This window comes from Mytilus edulis, chromosome 4 (assembly GCF_963676685.1).
Source record: "Mytilus edulis chromosome 4, xbMytEdul2.2, whole genome shotgun sequence".
NCBI classification, from domain to species: domain Eukaryota; kingdom Metazoa; phylum Mollusca; class Bivalvia; order Mytilida; family Mytilidae; genus Mytilus; species Mytilus edulis.
In genome coordinates, this window is record NC_092347.1 from 41513975 (window position 1) to 41533617 (window position 19643).

Here is a 19643-nt window from a genome sequence, read left to right on the forward strand (position 1 = left end):
AGGTCCCTGAATCAATCAAGACAGGTGCACAAACCTGCAGCGGGTATGACCGTCAGCATACATCATAATTGCAGTTGCAGGCAAATCCTTCAGAAGTTCTTTGTACTTTATTTTTAACAACAAACATTTTTTGATAGGGAATATAAGTCTGGGGGAAAGAAACCAATGTTTTGTTCTGTATAGGTATTTCTGCTGCTATATATTTATATCGGAGCACTCCCGCTTGGAATAAATTGGTTTCATACTAAAACAAATATTCTCACAGATATTATCAGTGTTGTGGGGTGCTTATAGGTTTAAAATCGTTATATAAAGGTTATACTATGATTTTGAAAAGAAATGTTGAGATCTTTTTATAATACAATGTACTTACAAAAAAACTGTGCGGGAAATGTACATGATTACATTTCCGGATGCGGGAATATAATAAAAATAAAAAAATTCTGTTTTGAAAAAAGTAGGTGCGGGCGGGTCCGTCGAACAAGGAATTAAATTGGTGTGGCCTTAGAAATTCATAACAAATATTGTATATGGAAGATAGACCAATTACATGTAATATATGCAACTAAAACAAAACTTTCATTTGCATGTATATTTACAAAAAATGTGCATGTACAAATGTATGTATTATTCTGTTGAGTAATATATTTCTTTGCATGGAGTTCAACTTCTTTTTTATTTTATTTTATTAATTTGTTTCACAGATTATACAAAGACATCACATTTATCATGTCATTAAAATGACATTTACCATAAATATCCAAACAAACCTATGGAAAATTTCTATTTATCATAAATATCCAAACAATCCTATGGAAAAAGCAGATCATTCTAAATTGGTGACTAAAAAAAAAGAATACATGTATATTAATAAATAAGAGTTTATTCTACTTTTTTAGAATTTTTCTATTACAATTTACAAGATTATAGCTTAGGATTTATAACAAGTAAATGACAGGCAAAATTTCATTACAAGAATATTTAGCAAACAGCATGAGAAAATAAAGAAATAAACTTTCAGTACTTTAAAATGATTAAAATTATTATTATGATTAACTGAAGAGGAATGATGTTATTACATGAATGTCTGTTTATGTTACCTGCATGAATTTATGTTTTCTTTTCATTCCTTAACTGGCTTTAGGAATGTTTAGGTTTTATTTAGTTTTTTAATTAAAAGCCAGGAGCATAACTCTTTTTCAATATTACATATTGATGCCATTAATGACCATTTTTTTCTATCCTTTACATATTCTTAACTTAAAGGTTAATCATCATACCAATTGCGGGAGGGGGCAAAAATGTATGTTAAAGTGTAGAATAAAACAAAAATCTGAATTTAACTTTCTTCATTCAAGTACACTTTTCAGTTCATTTATGTTTCAAATGCAATCTAAAAGGAAAGAACTTGCAATAACATATAGATAATAATCTCTACCGGGGGTAATTTAAGCAATCTAAATTAACTTATTTGCAATTACTCAAGAAAATATATCCTTTAATGTTTATATCAATAGTTTTTAAGAAATTAATTTCATTTAAAGGGTAAAAATTGGGGAGTTTTTATAAAATTTGTGTAGTATTGTGCGAGTTCTGCTCATGATTCAATACGAGGTTAAGTTATGAAGTTTAAACTGAAATAAGCTACTTTGAAACAAATACTGCCAAACTTCCTCGTGTTGAGTCGCTAGGGGGCGCTTTGCTTAAGGAAGCGAAGTGTATTCACCAATAAAACCGGTGGACGTACAATATTTCCCTTTTATGATGCATGGTTCACTAGAAGACTGACCAGTTATAATGTTTTACCTCTACTTATGTTGTTGTTGATTAGCTGATCAAAATAAAATAGATTTTTTTCAAGTGAAGTGTTTTATAAAGGTTTTGGAATTTTTTAATCATCGCGGCAATCGCTGCCATTTTTTTATTACCTTGTTTGCATTTACATGTATATATTTTGTGATAAGTTGAATGCAATTTTAATGAATTTGAAGAGACAGAGTTTCACATACTGACATCACTATACATGTAAAAGTAGTTTGAATGACGCTTCATTGATATCATAAGAAATTATTAGGATAATGGGGAGTACATTTTTAACACGTGTGTTTCTGTATAGCATCCTTATTAACTCGTCACGACAATAAAAGCGATTACAATCAGGTAGTGTCAAGTCCCATCATATGTTCCTGATTCAAAGTATCAATATAGTAAACAAACAAAAAAATATATTGTACAGTAGCAAACAACCACTGAATTAAATAACTTGTTACCAGGTACATACAGAATATGTCAGTGTCTTGCATGTTTTCCTTGCATAAAACCTTCCTTGGTGAAAGCTTGCATGTACTAGTATACAAATGCAGTTTAACAATGCAACAAGCTTTTTACAAATATATTAAATGATGATGCATAACTGGAACTATTGACCTCATACAACTATAACTTCTCAACCGTATTCCTTGCGTCAGATATTTTGTCTTGTGATGTCATTGAACATATAAAGGAGCTTAAGTGATGTCTAGTTATCAGTTTTATTGGTAGCACTGCAGTAGCAAAAAAATGTTGGGCCATATGTGAAAAATATTAGGTGCAAACAAGATCAAAGACAGACTGAGCCACAAGCCTGTCTACATAGCTGCTTACAGATACCATTTTCCCTGTGTGTAGCTGTGGGGACAATGTATATGCAGTAATTATATGAACTTGTAGCCCACCCATCCCCCTTTTTGTACTATTATCACTTTGTAAAGGAAATTTACCGTGCATACTGAACATCATACATCAAATTAATTAAATGATGATAAAATGAGACGAATGAGAAAATATAACTTCTGTTTTAACCGAAATGAATGCCTACACGAGTTTTTTTTATAATCCGGCCATGTCCGAGGCATATGCTGCCATGCGGATGACATAATTCGACAAATAACAAAATAAATACCAGTCAAATGATGTTTTTGAGATAACCTGATGATAATTCTTACCAAATTATTGGCTTAAATGACAAAATTTGCGTATATTTGTCCATATTTTCTAGTTTTATGTAGCCAGACAGGTGCTCGAGAAATAACCGGATGCAAGCTTCCAAAAGAATCCGGTAGTTTCTGATTGGCTTACAAATTATTGAGGGCGGGACTAAGTACTCGTTAGAAAATCGTGTAAATCGCAATAATTATTCATTATAATGTACATTTTTTTGCTAATTACCCTGATTTGAACCTTTCTACACCCTAACGAATTAGTTGTAGCAACGTCGTTTCATCAAGTATTAGTGAACTGGACATTTTTCAGGTCGATCATGGCGGCGCGGCAAGAACGACGCATGAATATTTAATGAGATAGTGAAGAGTTATCTGCCCTTGTCCCAAGTAGTGAAAAACGGCCTTAATGTAGCTGCGTAGATTTCTATAAAGTTAATAAGGGCAACTTGTATATTTTTGGAAAATCGGCTTTCAAAATTCAATTTGGAGATATTACGTAGAGGTAAGAACAATAATTTATCAACTTACTAATCTTTTTTGTTATTTATTTTAAATACAGTTGCTATTAATTTTGATCAATATAAACTAAGTGAACGTGGTGTTTAGACCGTAGGCATAAAAGACAGGACTATTTGTTTTGCGGATTTTTTTCGGCTAGTCATGGCATTTGTAAGATCGTTATTCCAGAGACTCGTTTTAAAATAGGATTCATACGTTTAATGGCTGAAAATCCAAAAAAGTAAGTGCAAGACCTTTTAGACTGCTAAAGTTAATAAGAGAAACTTGTATATTTTCGGAAAATCGGCTTTCAACGTATATACATGTATATATAATGTGGGTTACATAAACTATTCAATTTGGAGATATTACGTAGAGGTTAGAACAATAATTTATCAACTTACTTATTTTTTTTGTTATTTATTTTAAATACAGTTGCTATTAATTTTGATCTATGAAAATGTATCTATTTCTTTTTTATGTTGTTATTATTTAATTCTTATAATAACGTATTGACTGAAAACTAAGGCGACTATTTACTACTATGATACGGTCTCGGTATAATGTGTTTAATTTTAATTTTCTAAACATTGGAATTTTTTGTCTCCATGCACTAAATCTCAAAAGAATTCTTCAAAAATATTTGTGTTTGTCAGCCGCATCTGTTTTAACATTATGCCTCTTAATCAGTTGAGCTTCAAATTGTTTGTAAGTCGTCTATAAAAGTATTAATTACTGTCACCTCAGACGTAGCCACGTACCAGAGTGACTAATATGATTTTTTTTCAATGGTGGTCATATCAGTCTATAAAATTTGATTTCTCAGTCTCGACTTGTTTAATTTTTAAATCTAAAAAGAACCTGCAAACTTTGATGCTTTATGCTTCGGATAAATTTTGGTCTTGCAATTCTCCGTACGAGTAAAAATGAATAATTCTTAAGAATGTTTTAATATTTTGATCGTTGTGCGTAAAAAGGACTTCTTTTCCTTGACCTTCACACCAGGACACAAAATTCAAATGGTAGTTTTTTTCCTGAAATCGATATGTGAGTGGTTAAAAATTTTCAGGTTAATACGTCAAACTTGTTGTTGGTGGCGACAAAAAATGGCCGACAAGTTATCGATTTAAATCTGCGGAAGAGCAGTTCCAAAACCGTATTTAAAAATCCATCAAGGACCATTTTGTTATTAGTAAATTAAAACCAAACTAAACTTCGATGTAATGCAATCAAATGTTTTAACATTTACCGTTCTACAATTTTTACATTCTTAAATGTTGGCATAGTTTTTTATGCTTCACCTACGATAGTAGAGGGGCATTATGTTTTCTGGTCTGTGCCTCCGTTCGTCCGTCCGTCCGTTCGTTTCAGGTTAAAGTTTTTGGTCAAGGTAGTTTTTGAAGAAGTTGAAGTCCAATCAACTTGAAACTTAGTACACATGTTCCCTATGATATGATCTTTCTAATTATAAATCCAAATTATAATTGTGACCCCAATTTCACGGTCCACTGAACATAGAAAATGATAGTGCGAGTGGGACATCCGTGTACTATGGAAACATTCTTGTTTCTTTAATTGTTAATGACGTCTTTACACTAAATCCATTGGATGTTAGCTCAGTCCTTTTCATATGATTTTTATAGAGTTGTACTGATTCACACCACTGCCACAGGTTAGTGACGGGATATATGGGTATCCGGTCGTTCCGGCCCCAAACCGATCCGGCCCCAAGTCAATCCGGCCCTAAGTCGATCCGGCCCAAGTCGATCCGGCCCACGTCGATCCGTCCCCAAGTCGATCCGGCCCCATAATAAAATATGAATTAACTAGATTTTGGAGGAATTTGTCACAAACTTTAACAGTATAAATGGAATTTGAAAAAAGTGTCCGATCGATGATGGGTGACAACAGGTCAGTGAAGTATTGTAGTACTAGTTAACGAACTATTTTAAATCCATACGAAAATTAGTGTTTTTGTGTCTGTTTGTATCGCAGTTTTATTCATTTTTAAATTATGCAGTTATTTTCCATGATAACTTTTACTTTGAATTTCATGGCGATTTTTATTTTATTCAGTTCACACACAGAATAGCTAAATAAATATTTACAGTCCAATGGACCTATAAAATTTAACGCATATTATGACTTATTTAATCAAATCATTAGTCTATAATTGGTTTGTTTATTCAACAGTTGTCTGATGATTGTGAACTAAGGTAATGCCACTCGTAATGATAAATCACTTAATTCAATCCAATGCTGATTAATTAAAGTTACGTAATCCGTTTTTCAACAAGGTCTTTATAGTTTGATCTTCTGGTTGGTGTATATTATAATAATTATTTGTATTTTTTTTTCCAGGTTACATCATAGGCTTCTATACCATATAAAATATTCTATTCTATAACACTTTTTTTTTATAACATCGGATATAGTCAATATATTTTTCTTATTTTGACAATATTTTGAATAGTGTGTCGATAAAAAAAGAAAGTCATATGAGTATCCATTATTCTTTATTGCAAGAAAACAACAAAACAATGACATTGAATGCACGTTTTCACTCTCTAAAATATAATATCAGCACTCTTTTATCATGTTTATAGAAAGGATTCGGCAAATCAAACAGCATTTCTCAATTTTAGAAATTTTAAGAACCTAAAAAGAAAAAAAAAAGTTTATATTTATCAGCTTGGGGATCGGCTTGTACCGCTCATGTATGTAACTATTTGTTATTATATGTTACACAAGATGAAAGACTTGTTAGGATCACAGTCAATTGAAAGAAAATGCTAATTACTGCTGATTAATGTTGATGTCTGAATTCTTTTATATACGTTTTAATATAATTATACCCAATAATCTTAAAAACTTGTAATAAAGACATAATCAACCTAGTTGTTTTATACTCATCTAAAGAAAATATTTTTCAAAGGCCTTTTTTACTTTTTTTTTTACCGTACACCTTTAACATTATAATAAAAATAATAAACATTTATGAATTACAATTAATATATATTTATTTTTATTCCTTAGAAATAATTTTTTTTTATTGGGGCCGGATCGACTTTACATATGGGCCGGATCGACGTGGGGCCGGATCGACGTGGGACGGATCGACTTGGGCCGGATCGACCCGATATATGTGTGGTTTTTTTTTTGGGAGAGGCGCCAGGAGACATGTTTAACCCCATCACATTCTGTATGTGCTTTCTCGTTTTTTATATAAATTAGACCGTTGGTTTTCCCGTTTGAATAGTTTTACACCAGTAATTTTTGGGCCCTTTATAGCTTGTTGTTCGGTATGAGCCAAGACTCCGTGTTGAAGCCCTTACCTTGACCTATAATGGTTTACTTTTATAAATTGCTATTTTGATGGAGAGTTATCTCATTGCCACTCATACTACATCTGCCTATATCTATCTGTTCCAAGTCAGGAACCTATAATTCACAAGTTGTAGTTATGATCAGTAAGGTAAATAAGCAATTCTTCAAATATCCACATTTGGTTGACATATTTCAAATTCCTATTTGTACTGAATCTTGTTCTATAGCCTTTACAAAAATTTATAAAACTAAAGCTTTTTATTGAAACATATATGTATATGCTAGGTTAGAAATTAACTTTCATTTTTAGATTTCCATTTTACTTTCAATATCGACAGTTCAACCCCAGCGACAAAATTATACCGTTTGATTGCATAATGATTTGTACAGGCCCGATTAATTTTTTCGGAATATCAGATTAAGGAAACGTTAATTAAGTAGTTTAAATACGCCTTCAATTTACAGAAAAAAACGATCGTGTTTGTGAAACCATCAGGTCACTCGTGCATTGTTTATACTGACACATTTAAAATATTTTCGAATACGGGACAATAATTTCTTTACTTAGCAACTAGTGCATTTCGAATATAATCATGCACACGAACAGAAGAACTGTTCAAGTTGTTTGAATGAACAATTTCTTGCTATTTTATTTAAAATTGTCCCCAAATTTACTTTGATTGTCATTTATGAAGTAAGGAAGAATTAATTAATGACACATAATCCGTAAAAGCAAGTTATAGGAATAGTGCATTTATGTTGTTCTTCATCTAAAAGTAATGAATATAATATTGGTGGATAAAGTTCTTCGGATCTTTGGACTATAATACCTAGAAGTAGAACATATTAGCAATGCGTATGATGCTTTGATATACAAACGACTTGAAACAATAGTTTTGATCTTCAACTGATATTTGACTTGTTTAAAGATATTTTAAATCGACTTTGAATGTCTGGGCATAATGTAGAATATAAAATAAAAGTTTTCATTTTTTTTTATTTAAAGTCTTGACAAAACTATTAAATATATATATTAACATTTTTATTAATCTATGAAAATATTTCTATTATTGAAGTCTGAGACCTTAAGGATGTCTGCTGCTCAGTTTCAAAATAAATAACTTTCCATAAAACTAGTATATATTGATAGGGGATTAATATAGGAATCAAAAAAGCAAAAACAATATAGGGGTCAATGTGCTTGTTTTCGAGATATTAGCCATTGGAATTTTCTCCAGTAAAATATTCAAATTTTCAATTTTTTTTAAATCGAAGTGTTTACTGAATTTTCTCATTTTAGTAATTTATTCTATTACTTCATATGTTTTTGTGTAATGTAGATATCCAGATCTAAAACTATGTACAACAACTAATCATTCATCACAATTTAACGTCCCACTGTATGTATTTATTATATATTTGTTATTATCGCAAATGAGCAATACGTGTGACACGTGTACCTAAATGTATCAAGGATACACATTTTCAGAAAATTGATGCCGATTTGATAGTGTTTCAGTTTAAATATTTTGTTTTATGTAAACCAAGATATGTCCGCGTAGAAACCGCAATTCATTTATATGTAAATATATCTTATTAATATAAAGCTTGGGTTATCTTACGCTTTCATTCAATATATAGAAGAAAAAAAACAATTGACTTACTAAAACACACAGTATTTATTTTAAAGAGTTAATTCACTTAAGATTTAAATTGAACTAGTTCGTGGGATTACTGAATATACCCCTTTCTATGTCAATAAAATTTTGCCCTAAACCTGTTATCTGTGCGGTTTAATAGTCTGAAGCATTGGATTCTTCCGCTTACACAAAATTCAGTATTTACAAATTGGTCAATCTCGAGTGGTTGATTAACAAGTCAAGTATTTCTGGAAATCATGGGACTGGTTGATTTATAATCTCATTCTTACCAGGGTTTTCCATTTTCTTAGTCATTCAAAAGAAACACACATTATCAAAATTAAATATGCAACTGTTTACAATATAGATAACAGGAGATGAACCCAAAACGTATTGAACGTTTCTCGAAGATTATATCTTAAACATAACAATAGAACCAATTTTATTGCTTGTTTGTTGTTTGCTCAACGTCCAACGTGAATGAATTGTGGAGTAACTTTCTTCAGTTCCAGATACTGTTTAATAAATGATTTCGCTTGCTGACTTGTGAAGTGTAGTTTAAATTGAGAATATATTTCGTTTTATTATAAGAAGAATCTTTTATCGGAAATTTTTTTTCGTTTAAAAGATGCATGTCTAAAATCATTCAAAGTTTACGATAATTTAATTTTGAATGTACATGTAACACGTACGTATTTTGATTGGCAGGAATATTTTTGTCTGTTCACTCATATAAATAATTTTATCAAGTGAACGAAATGTCATCAACGTTTTATCACGATTTACTTTTTAATTAAGAAATTGAGAAAAATATTACTGCCATTCCTTAAATTGAAAGATATGGAATTCATCATCCAAAACTTTTCTCTTTCACAAAGCATTTGAGGGCATGGAATATTTTTTACATTTTTCAGTAATGAGGGAACGATCACTTATACCAGACACGTGATACCAGCTCTAAATTAGCATATACATATATGTGATCCCGTTTTAGAATTATAGTATTTTAATATTTCTGTTCGCATAAAACATGCAGTTTGATGCAAAATGACTTGGAAGGCAACAATTATGTATGATTCCTAATGAAACAACTATCCACTAATATTCTAATAATGTGGAAGTCAATATCTATAGATAGATTTGATTTGGACGTAAGTGTTCGTATTGCTCGATCAATTATCACGTTTTCTGTGTATTGTTTATCATTGTTGTTAGCATCTTTGTTGTGTCTGCTTTGAACATGATGGTTACTGTTTAATTAGGGTTTTTTTCGTGGTTTTAATATCATTATTGCTATTAATATAAAACTCAACAAACATTGACATTTGTAATGAAATTTTGCAAATTGAAAAACGTGCATTTCATTATAATACTTTCATCGACATTAAGGTTTGCAAATATTTTAAAATCAATTTGAGATTTGAGAGCTCTAGAGTCGCTAGTAAATGGTTCGTACTTAAAACGTAATTAATACTAAGAAATATATCTGCTTCAGTTTAATGTGTTAATTTATTTCAGTTATAAAGCTTAACTCAGCCTATTTCACTATTAATTATGATGTAGTAGTATTTGAGGAAACTTGATGGAAAACAACAAGGTTAAACACAATCGTAGTACCACAAAGTTTTCCTTATTCAAAACCTTAATCATCCATTACATTGATTAAAACTGTCCCAATATACATGATATATGTGTTTATCCTTTATCCTTAGATTTGCTATTATCAAAAGGGAGCGATAAGAGTGTTAGGTGTATATCTGAGATTAGGATACACATTTTCAGAAAATTTAATGTCGATTTGATAGTGTTTTTTGTTTAAGAAATTTTGTTCAATTTATTAAACCGGAAAATTCATCTGTCTATATCTAAAAACAACTGCACTTGACAGCTGTAATGTTACGTTATTTGATACAGTATATAAATCCGTTTACATAATGTATTGACCCAATAAGTCGGTCAACTAACAAGTACAGTATTTTCCTGGAAGTCAAATGCCTGTTTATTTACTATATGAAATAGGATTTTCAATGTTCCTGGACATAATCAAACTCGAGTATTAAAGTCAGCGTGTATATTGCATTATTTTTGAAATCTTTTAATTTACTGTCGTTTTAAAAAACATCTCGACTTCTATGTGTTTTTAATTGTTAAAACGCATAACACTTTAGTTATAGTAATTGTTATGATTTTCAAATGATGATTTCAAAATTTAGGAGTAGTGCATAGCAATGATAGCAAAACGTCAGTGTTTTCATTAATTATCATTAACAAAATTGAATAATAGATTACAATATCATAGGTTATTCGTATTTCATGTTTTTATCAATTCTATTGTATACCAAACAGACAAAAATGTTAACAAGTGATTGGTTAAAAGTTTGTTAAGGACGCTGTTGATCAGACAAAAACTCAGCCTATTTCGTATTGATTCTTATTTAGTTGCATTTAAAGAATTTTAAAGCATGTTAAACACAATCGTACAAGTTTTTTTCTTATTCAAAATCACAATTATCTATCATAATAAAACTGTCCCACTTAATGTGTTTATCCTTTATCTTTAGATTTGTTATAATCGAAAAGGAGCAATAAGTGTGATACGTGTAGCTAGGAAGGATACACATTTTCAGAAAACGTAATGTCGATTTGACAGTGTTTCAGTTTAAATATCTTGTTCATGTATAAAACCGGCATCTGTCAGCATTGAAACCGCAATGTATTTACATGTAAATCAATCATATGCTTAAGGAAATATGACGCCTATATTCTATACAGAAATTAGACGATGACCTAACCTATAAACAAAGTCAATGTAAATTTCTAAGATTTCCTGAAAATTCATCTTTCTATAACTAAAACAACTGCAATTTAACAGCTCTACTGTTCCGTTATTTAATACATTAGATAAATCCGTTTACATTATGTATTAATTGATTTCATAAGTCGGTTAACTATCAAATAAAGTATTTTCTGGAAATCAAAGGTCTTGTGAGTTTAAATTATTAAATAACATGGTCAATTACCTTGGAACAATAACTGTTTAAAGTGAGAGGGTTAGCGCTATAAAACCATGTTTAATCTACCATGTTCATCATTTTGAAATGCCTGTACCAAGTCAGGAATATGACAGTTCTTGTCCATTCGTTATTGATGTGTTTTGTTATTTGATTTTTCAAACAAACACATTTATTGTTTTGTGTGTCTGACGTCAGAATTTTTTTTTAATCTTTGATGTGGCTCTTTATATGTGCGTTTTGGTCGTATAGCTCTTCTATTTTTGCGGCTTATATACACCGTTGGCATCAAATATTTGGCATTGAGAGTTTCTGATGAAGGTGAATCCAGAAAAGCGCTTCTGAAAAACGTATTTATATATATGATTACGTGTTTCGTTTCAAGATCTTTAACAAAAGACGTTTTTAATACACTTTCGCAGAGGCGGATTTAGGCCCCCCCCCCCTTTTTGGGAAAAAAATTGGTTGCTTATATATGGAATCACTGAAGCGTGACTGGAGCGGGCCCCCTTCCTTAGGCAGTCAGTGGGACCCCACTTATGAAAATTTCTAGATCCGCCAGTGTTTCGCCCACCAGGAGCCAATATTCATTTTTATATAAAGATGTATAACTAGTAGATGTCCTCGTGGAATCAGTTTTTTTTAACATAGGAATAAATAGTTTGCTTGAACTAATGTGACGCTTTCTTTCTATATAGATATAGACAATTTTTTAACATAAAAATGTCATTTGAGTAAATTTCATTTTAAATCATTTGAAGACTATGATTAAAGTGAAACTAATACATGTCTTTATATTTCCTGAAAATTCCCTTTTCTATCACAGCAACAAATGTCCTAAGCCCGTTATTCAGTACGTAAGTTCCGTAAGTCGGTTTACTTCATATACCAAATCAACAAATCGGTCAACCACCAAGTAATCAAAAGCCTCTGTTAATTCATAACATCAATATAAACAGAATTTTCTATTTTCCTGGACAGACACAAACGCATGTATCAACGCCAACATGCATATTGCATTTTATTTTAACATCTTTAAATTTAATTTCGTTTTTAAGAAAAATGTGAAACTTTTATTTCTATGTTATGTCATATTTAAAGCTGCCTTCAAAGACTTTCACCATTTAGTGGTATATTATGTAATAAGAAACTGTATTCAGTATTATGAATGTGGACCACAAAGTAACAAACACAAGCCTATTGAACCTTTCTGTACTGTTATATGTTTGCGATAACCTTAGAACATATTTGAAAGTACGCGGAAGTGGATATAAATATACTCATCATATATACAAGTAGTAACTGTTTCGAATTCCCTATAATCTTGTTTTATTAAAAAAAAAGTACTGAAACTAAACACAGAAAGTTCAAAATTGAGAACAAATTATAACTTTTACATTATTGTTTTCTATACACAAATATTTGAAATAGAAGTTTAATTGGCTGTACCTTACGTTATAAAACAACTTGTTCTTAAAGGTAATTCATTAAACACCGTGAGTTCCGTTTTGTATCATTGTCTTAATTGGTAAGATCAATGATTTTTCTTCGTTTTTTTTCACTATAAAAGTAAATATGGTTTTGCTTTCTATGTACGGTAATACTTTTTAAGTTCTTATGGTACATATTTTTTCAGTTTGTACTAATTGTATGCTGTTACACCACTGCTCAAGCTTAAGAGAGGGGTTTGCGCTATTTAACTTATTTAAAACCGGAACATTTTAAATGTTCCAGTACAAAGTCATGGAAGCAAGAACAAGTGAATACTCGTACCATGACAACTTGTTCTACTAAAAGTTCATTCGTGCCATTGCAACCGCGCACCAACGTAAACTCGTACCATTAAATAAAGTGCATAAAATACTAATGAAGTATGAATCATTTTTGCTATATTTTTATAATAGTACAATTGAAACGAATTCTATATTTTTTGTGACTTTCTTGACGAGCCTTCACATGGTTAATCGTTTTGTTGTTTTTTTTGGTTCTTGGGTGTTACCTTCTCATAAGGACGTCTAATCACAATACACAAAGTATTCTTAAGTGCTTATGAATGAGCATCTACTAATCTCTGTCGTATATTTGCAGGATGCTATTCTATTTTTTTGAAAATATACAACCTCTATGAATGATATGTAGATATTTAAATTGATTGGCGAAATTGTTGGCCGTGAAACATAGATAACTATCTTTTGTTTCGTTTTCTCACCTACTAATAAAAATACAGTTCAACTTCGTTGTCCAATTAGTCAATAAACAATAAGCTACAGATTAGATTTGGAAGTCAGGAGCCTTGTTATCAGTAGTTGTTGTATGCTATAATTATTTTTCATGTATTGTTTTCTCATTAAACAGGCAATTGTTCTCGTCACATTAAGACATGTCGAGGCGTTTGTATAGATGAATTTACGGTATGTGTGGTATTGTGAAATGCCGTACGTTTACCTATTTATGGTAAAATTCACGTCATTTGGAATATCGTAGATAGTTCTGTCATTTACAATCAAATCACTTATTTTTATTTTACATTGAAAGTTTTAACTGTTTGTCGACGAACAATTTGTAATGACCATAAGAGTCTTTCTCCTTGTATTTAGCAGAAACATATACATCAACATCTTTTTTACTCTTAGTTGGTATATTCATATCAATTTAATAGTGCCGATTTGATTTCGGTTATACAAAACATATATTTCGCGAAGTACCATCATCTGATACAGTTCAACCCTGACAACCCAGATGTTTAAAGCCATTTAAATTATTGGATCGTGGCATAAATTGCATAAATGTTAAGGTCAACGTTGCCTGTTTTATTAATTGTACTACAGTAAAAGAGGGACGAAAAATACCGGAGAGACATTCAAACTAATAAATCGAAAATAAACTGACAACGCCATGGCTAAACATGAAAAGGACAAACAGACAAACAATAGTACACATGACACACCATAAAAGTCCATAGAATAAACAACACGAACCCCATCAAAAACTAGGGGTGATATCAGGTGCTCCGGAAGGGTAAGCAGATCCTGCTCCATATGTGGCACCCGTCGTGTTGCTTATGAGATAACAAATAAGTAATTTTTCCCTATGAAATTAATTACCGAAATCAAGTTTGTGTATGCACGTTTACCGTAATTATGTAAGTTTGATCGACAAATATAAGAAATCAGATAATCAATTCATTCATGATAGTATTTAGTGGAGTTAATATGTTTTAGTATTTGAATGGAGTTATCTGCAGTGTGCTAGAAGTAAAACGTGTACATTTCATATTATTTTCTGGGATTAAAATTTCAGGGACTCAATTTTCGGCTCTCCCTTGACACCATTTGCGAGTATGGTCTTGAGGATACGTTGATAGTCCATCGGAAGGGGACGATAAATGGCTGACCCGTGTTACGAAAGAGCCAAATCTCTTGCATGTAAAAGACAATCTTGTAGATTTCAAAAAAGAGCAGGCCAATACCGCCACAAGGCAGCACGCGCACCCGCAAAGTTGAAAGGGATTAATATTAGTTGCAAAACTTGTTCCCAATCTACTATAAATAAATATGTTTAAACTAAACTAACTTTGCCTGTTTTATTAATTGTATGAAAATAATTACCAAAATCAAGTTTGTGTATGCACGTTTGTTGTAATTATGAAATTTTGATCGACAAAAATAAGAAATCAGATAATCAATTAATGCATGATAGTATTTAGTGAAGTTAATATGTTTTATTATTTGAAAGGAGTAATCTGCAGTGTGCCAGTAAAATGTGTACATTTCATATTAATTATTCAGATTTCACTCTGATAAAGCATATTTACACTCATTTCAACCTTGTGTGCACCAAATCACATCACAATATGTGGCAGAGCTTTGATTTGGGTTGCTCAATAATCGATATTTTTAAAAACCTGATTTGACCAAATAGTGGTAAGCCTCTTTTATATTCATGAATTGCAAATCTAGAACCTTATTGAAATCCTCAATGACTGATTATTCCTACCAAATGACCAATCAAACAGGTAGGCTTATTAAGCAAATTATTTTTACACACGCAATTCGTCTACAAAGAGACCAATCAGTGACCTTCGAATAAAAAACACTAAAAAGGAATAAATGATATTCGAAGTTGAAGAGCACTGAGGACCAAAAATTCTGAAAGATTTCGTTAAATACAGTTAAGTTATCTTTTCCTCGGGTAGAAAATCTTAACTCTAGTGTATTTCTTAATATTCAAACATTTATATTTAATACAATTTCTAAGAATATAAATCAAATATTGTCATTTTCAGTTTTTGCTGTAGCCCTTTGAAACATTATCATTTCGAGAGGCTAAATTTATATCGTTTGTTTTAATTGCATTTATCATTATTTATCACAGTGAAAGATTAACGGATGGGTAAAAATAAAAAACAGAGGGCAAAGGCAAGGAAATACAAAGCCATGAAAGAAAACGAAAATAAACCCCATGGCACAGAAATTAAAAAGGAACCTGGTTGTAAGAAACGTAAACAAGAACATATTGATAAATTTGATTCAGACAAAACTCATCAAAAAAGTCCAACTCGTAAAAACATGGATAGTTCTAGTTTGATCAAACATCAACAAGACGTGAATGGAGGAGATGAATCCAACTTAACCAATAATGAAGTCGGAATGAGTAAACAAATAGATGAAAATGCAGTTTATTTTGACAACAGGGAACAAGGTGGATTCACAGACCAGAATATTAAAAACGACAATATCAGTTCCTCGATCACACATAGCACAGGTGAAAAGTATCAGAATAAAAACGAGCCAAGTCATTTCATGGATGACAAAAATACCCACGAGGAAACGAATAATGGCCCATCTGAGGTGAAAAACATTGCTCAAGATTTTATAAATGACAAACCAGACAAAGGTGTCCCTCTTAATTTAAATAAGTCAGCTGTTAACGTTTCAACAAAGATTTTAATCACTGCACAACCTTTTAAAGAATTCGAGATAACCAATAATATTTCCAAGGATGAAGGAAATACGTTCAGTGCATCACACTCAGAAATTAGGAAAACCATTGAAACACTCGATGATCTTTCTAACGAGAATACTGAGAATGGTAAAGAAAATGATGATGGTGACGGGTTTATAAATGAAACAGTAAACGGGAAAAGTATAAATGGTGAGTAAATGTAAGAAAACCAAAACATATTTGATATCATATATTATGTAAAATAGAAGTCCTGTTCAAAGTCTAAAGGAATTCAATGTGTTTAAACCCTCTGTATAAGCATAAGCATAATAGCAAGAAATGTAAGCACTGTCATACTTTTATTTCCATTAATTTATACATATGAAATCCAAGTGGTGATATGATTATCATTGAGACACCTTTATATCATTGACAAAAGGATTTTTCTTGTGTCCATGTTTATGCCTTGCAGTACCAAAAAATCACACTTCAAATCATACTTCTATGTAAAATATCAGTCATACTAACCAATACTTTTTTGTTTCTTTTAATCATTTTCTTAATTTATGTCAGTCATTATGATCAATAAATTCACATTACAGGACATATTCCGAAATCAAGAGAGGATTTAGATAAGGAAATCACTGCAGACGATACAGGTGGAAATAGCTTTGACAACGGTCTTCAAAATCAACAAGGTCAAAGTCAGGGAGATTTCACAGACGAGGAGACTGTTGACAATACATTTCATTTTACGATTACAGATGACTCACTTGACAATAATCAAAATGAGGAAGAAACTACGGAGAAGGAAAATAACCTTATGTCCGATAAATGTACAGATCAAAATTCTGAAGAAGACGATCGTGGTGGAAGTATTGGCGCCAAAAAAGACACAAAAACCTTTCCAATCTTTAACACCGAAACTGTGAATACTAGAGAAGATGACGTACACAAGAGTGATGATACATTTCGTTCTTCGATCACAGATGACTCACTTGACAATAATCAAAATGAGGAAGTAACTACGGAGAAGGAAAATAACCTTATGTCCGATAAATGTACAGATCACCATTCTGAAGAAGACGACCATGATGGAAGAATTGGCGCCAAAAAAGATACAGAAACCTTTCCAATCTCTAACACCAAAACTCTGAATACTAGAGAAGATGACGTACATAAGAGTGATGATGAACAACATTTAATTGAAACTAACAGTTGCATCAACATGACAGGGGGTGATATCCTTCAAGCTCTAGAATACCCACAGAATAATTTCCAAAACCAAGAAAGCTTTGCTGACATCAACCACATAAAAGCAAATTCTACATCTACAAATACCATAAACTGTGAGGAACAATGTGGAAGCATAAGCAGTACACCAAACATTGACTCGAGTAATCAGGGACAAAATGACCAACTGTCTCAATTGAATGATATTACAGTGCAAGCAGAAAGTTCGACAACGTTACTAGGTATGGTTCAACTGTCAACATTTAGCCATATTATATATTAGTTTAATTATATCTAATTTTGTTTTTTCGTCTGATTCCCTGATTAGCAAATAGCAAGGAATGTATAAAATGTTGATTAATTTACACCTGCATTTCTATATATATAAATAATATGTTGTGCTATGGTTGCCAATGTTAACTTTTTCAACAAAGAAAACAGGACAAGAACATAATCTTTTTTTTTGTGTCCAAATTTATGCCTTGAATTGAAAAATATTCAACTTGAAATTATAAAAGAGTGTAGACCACACAAGTGATATTTTAGAAATGTGTATACATACATATCTTTTACATTAATTTCTGTAAATCATAATGTTTATTTATTCATATTTAAGGATATGTTCAGCAACCAAGAGAAGAATTAGGCAAGACAGCTGTCAACGAAGAAATTAGTTTACTTAAAACCCAACCAGATTCATACAAAGAAGACAGTGAAAGTATAAATGGTATGTTAGAACACAAACAATTAATATATGAATAATCTCAATAGAAATATCAGCGAATATTGAGAACCAACTTTCTTCTAAACAAAGCAGATAAATAGAAATCATAATTGTTTACTCATGATATTTTCTATGAAATTGAAATGTGCTGTTGGGATGTGATTAACATTTTATTTTTACAGTAGAAACATTTGAAATTATCTATTTTATCTTTATTGGTTTTTTTTCATAAATGACATTTAATGTCATGATTCAACAGAATGTTAAGGTCTAAGCATAACTCATAAAGAGTAAAGTGCATATATATACGAGTGTTTCATTTTGAATTAGTAGGACCAATATTGATATACTCTAAAATCAAGAAATTGGAGCATTTTCAAATCTACTGCTTCTACTGGCAAAAGATTCTTAGAAGGAAATTCTTTCACTACGACTAACTGAAAGCTGATTTGAAAAACCACACGATTCCTAATACACATTGGCCTTCAGAAATACACTTGAATTTCTAATGAAATTTGTTTATATCTTCAACCAGGAAATGTTGAACAAAACAGTTATTTATACGTGTGACGATAAAACTTATCTTGTAATCATTTTTTGAGTGTGTGTCTTCAATAAGTTATTTTTGTTGTGTAAGTTTACCTCCATTGACAGTAATGGTCTTTGTAAGTCTGTGGATGATTTGATTTCAATGCTCTATCTGCTAACAGATTCAAACATTAAAACGTTTAACGATAACAGTATTTTGTGTAACCTATTTAACTCTTAAAGACAGAGTTTTAAAAGTAAATAATTGTTGATTTAATAATTATAGAATAGCTTATCGACGAATTCAATAGAGAAGAATATTCAACGAGTGACAGAATAACACATTAGTTATCTAACGCGCGTAGCGCATGAGTTAATTATCAGTGTCGTTTGGTCAAGAGTTGATTACTTTTCGATAATTCAATTCTATGATTAGTTATTCTTTTTGTAACATTGGCAAATGGATTTTTTCTGAAATTAAAGTAGAAAACGTAAGGAACTATATCTTTTTCTATGCATTTGTTTTGATCCGTCGTCATGACAATCCCTTTTGTTGTATGACGTCAGAAAATAGAAATAACCACGTTAAAAATATAATGAAATAAGATCTTTTAAGCATTTCTGATAAATATACTTTGATTTGCATGCTCATAAAAGAATGGCAAAATATACCAGAGAGACATTTAAACTCAGATCGAAAATGAACTGACAACACCATGGCTTATAAAAAACACAAGCAGACAAATAAAAGTACTCA

The 19643-nt window shown here is 31.1% G+C and overlaps 1 protein-coding gene across 16 annotated transcripts in view; it reads left to right on the forward strand.

Annotated features, from left to right (window-relative positions):
* Positions 1-19643, forward strand: part of LOC139521884 (uncharacterized) — an 80748-nt gene that overhangs the window by 30368 nt on the left and 30737 nt on the right. For 6 of the 16 annotated variants that reach the window (XM_071315574.1, XM_071315566.1, XM_071315570.1 and 3 more), the window contains 3 exons: positions 15832-16611; positions 17004-17876; positions 18251-18361. In XM_071315574.1, the coding sequence (XP_071171675.1) occupies positions 15846-16611; positions 17004-17876; positions 18251-18361 (1750 nt within the window). In that variant the 5' untranslated portion in view covers positions 15832-15845. Of the gene's footprint in view, positions 1-3480; positions 3858-13812; positions 13869-15831; positions 16612-17003; positions 17877-18250; positions 18362-19643 lie in introns of those variants that run through there. The other 10 variants (XM_071315560.1, XM_071315568.1, XM_071315567.1 and 7 more) reach the window with 5 other exon arrangements.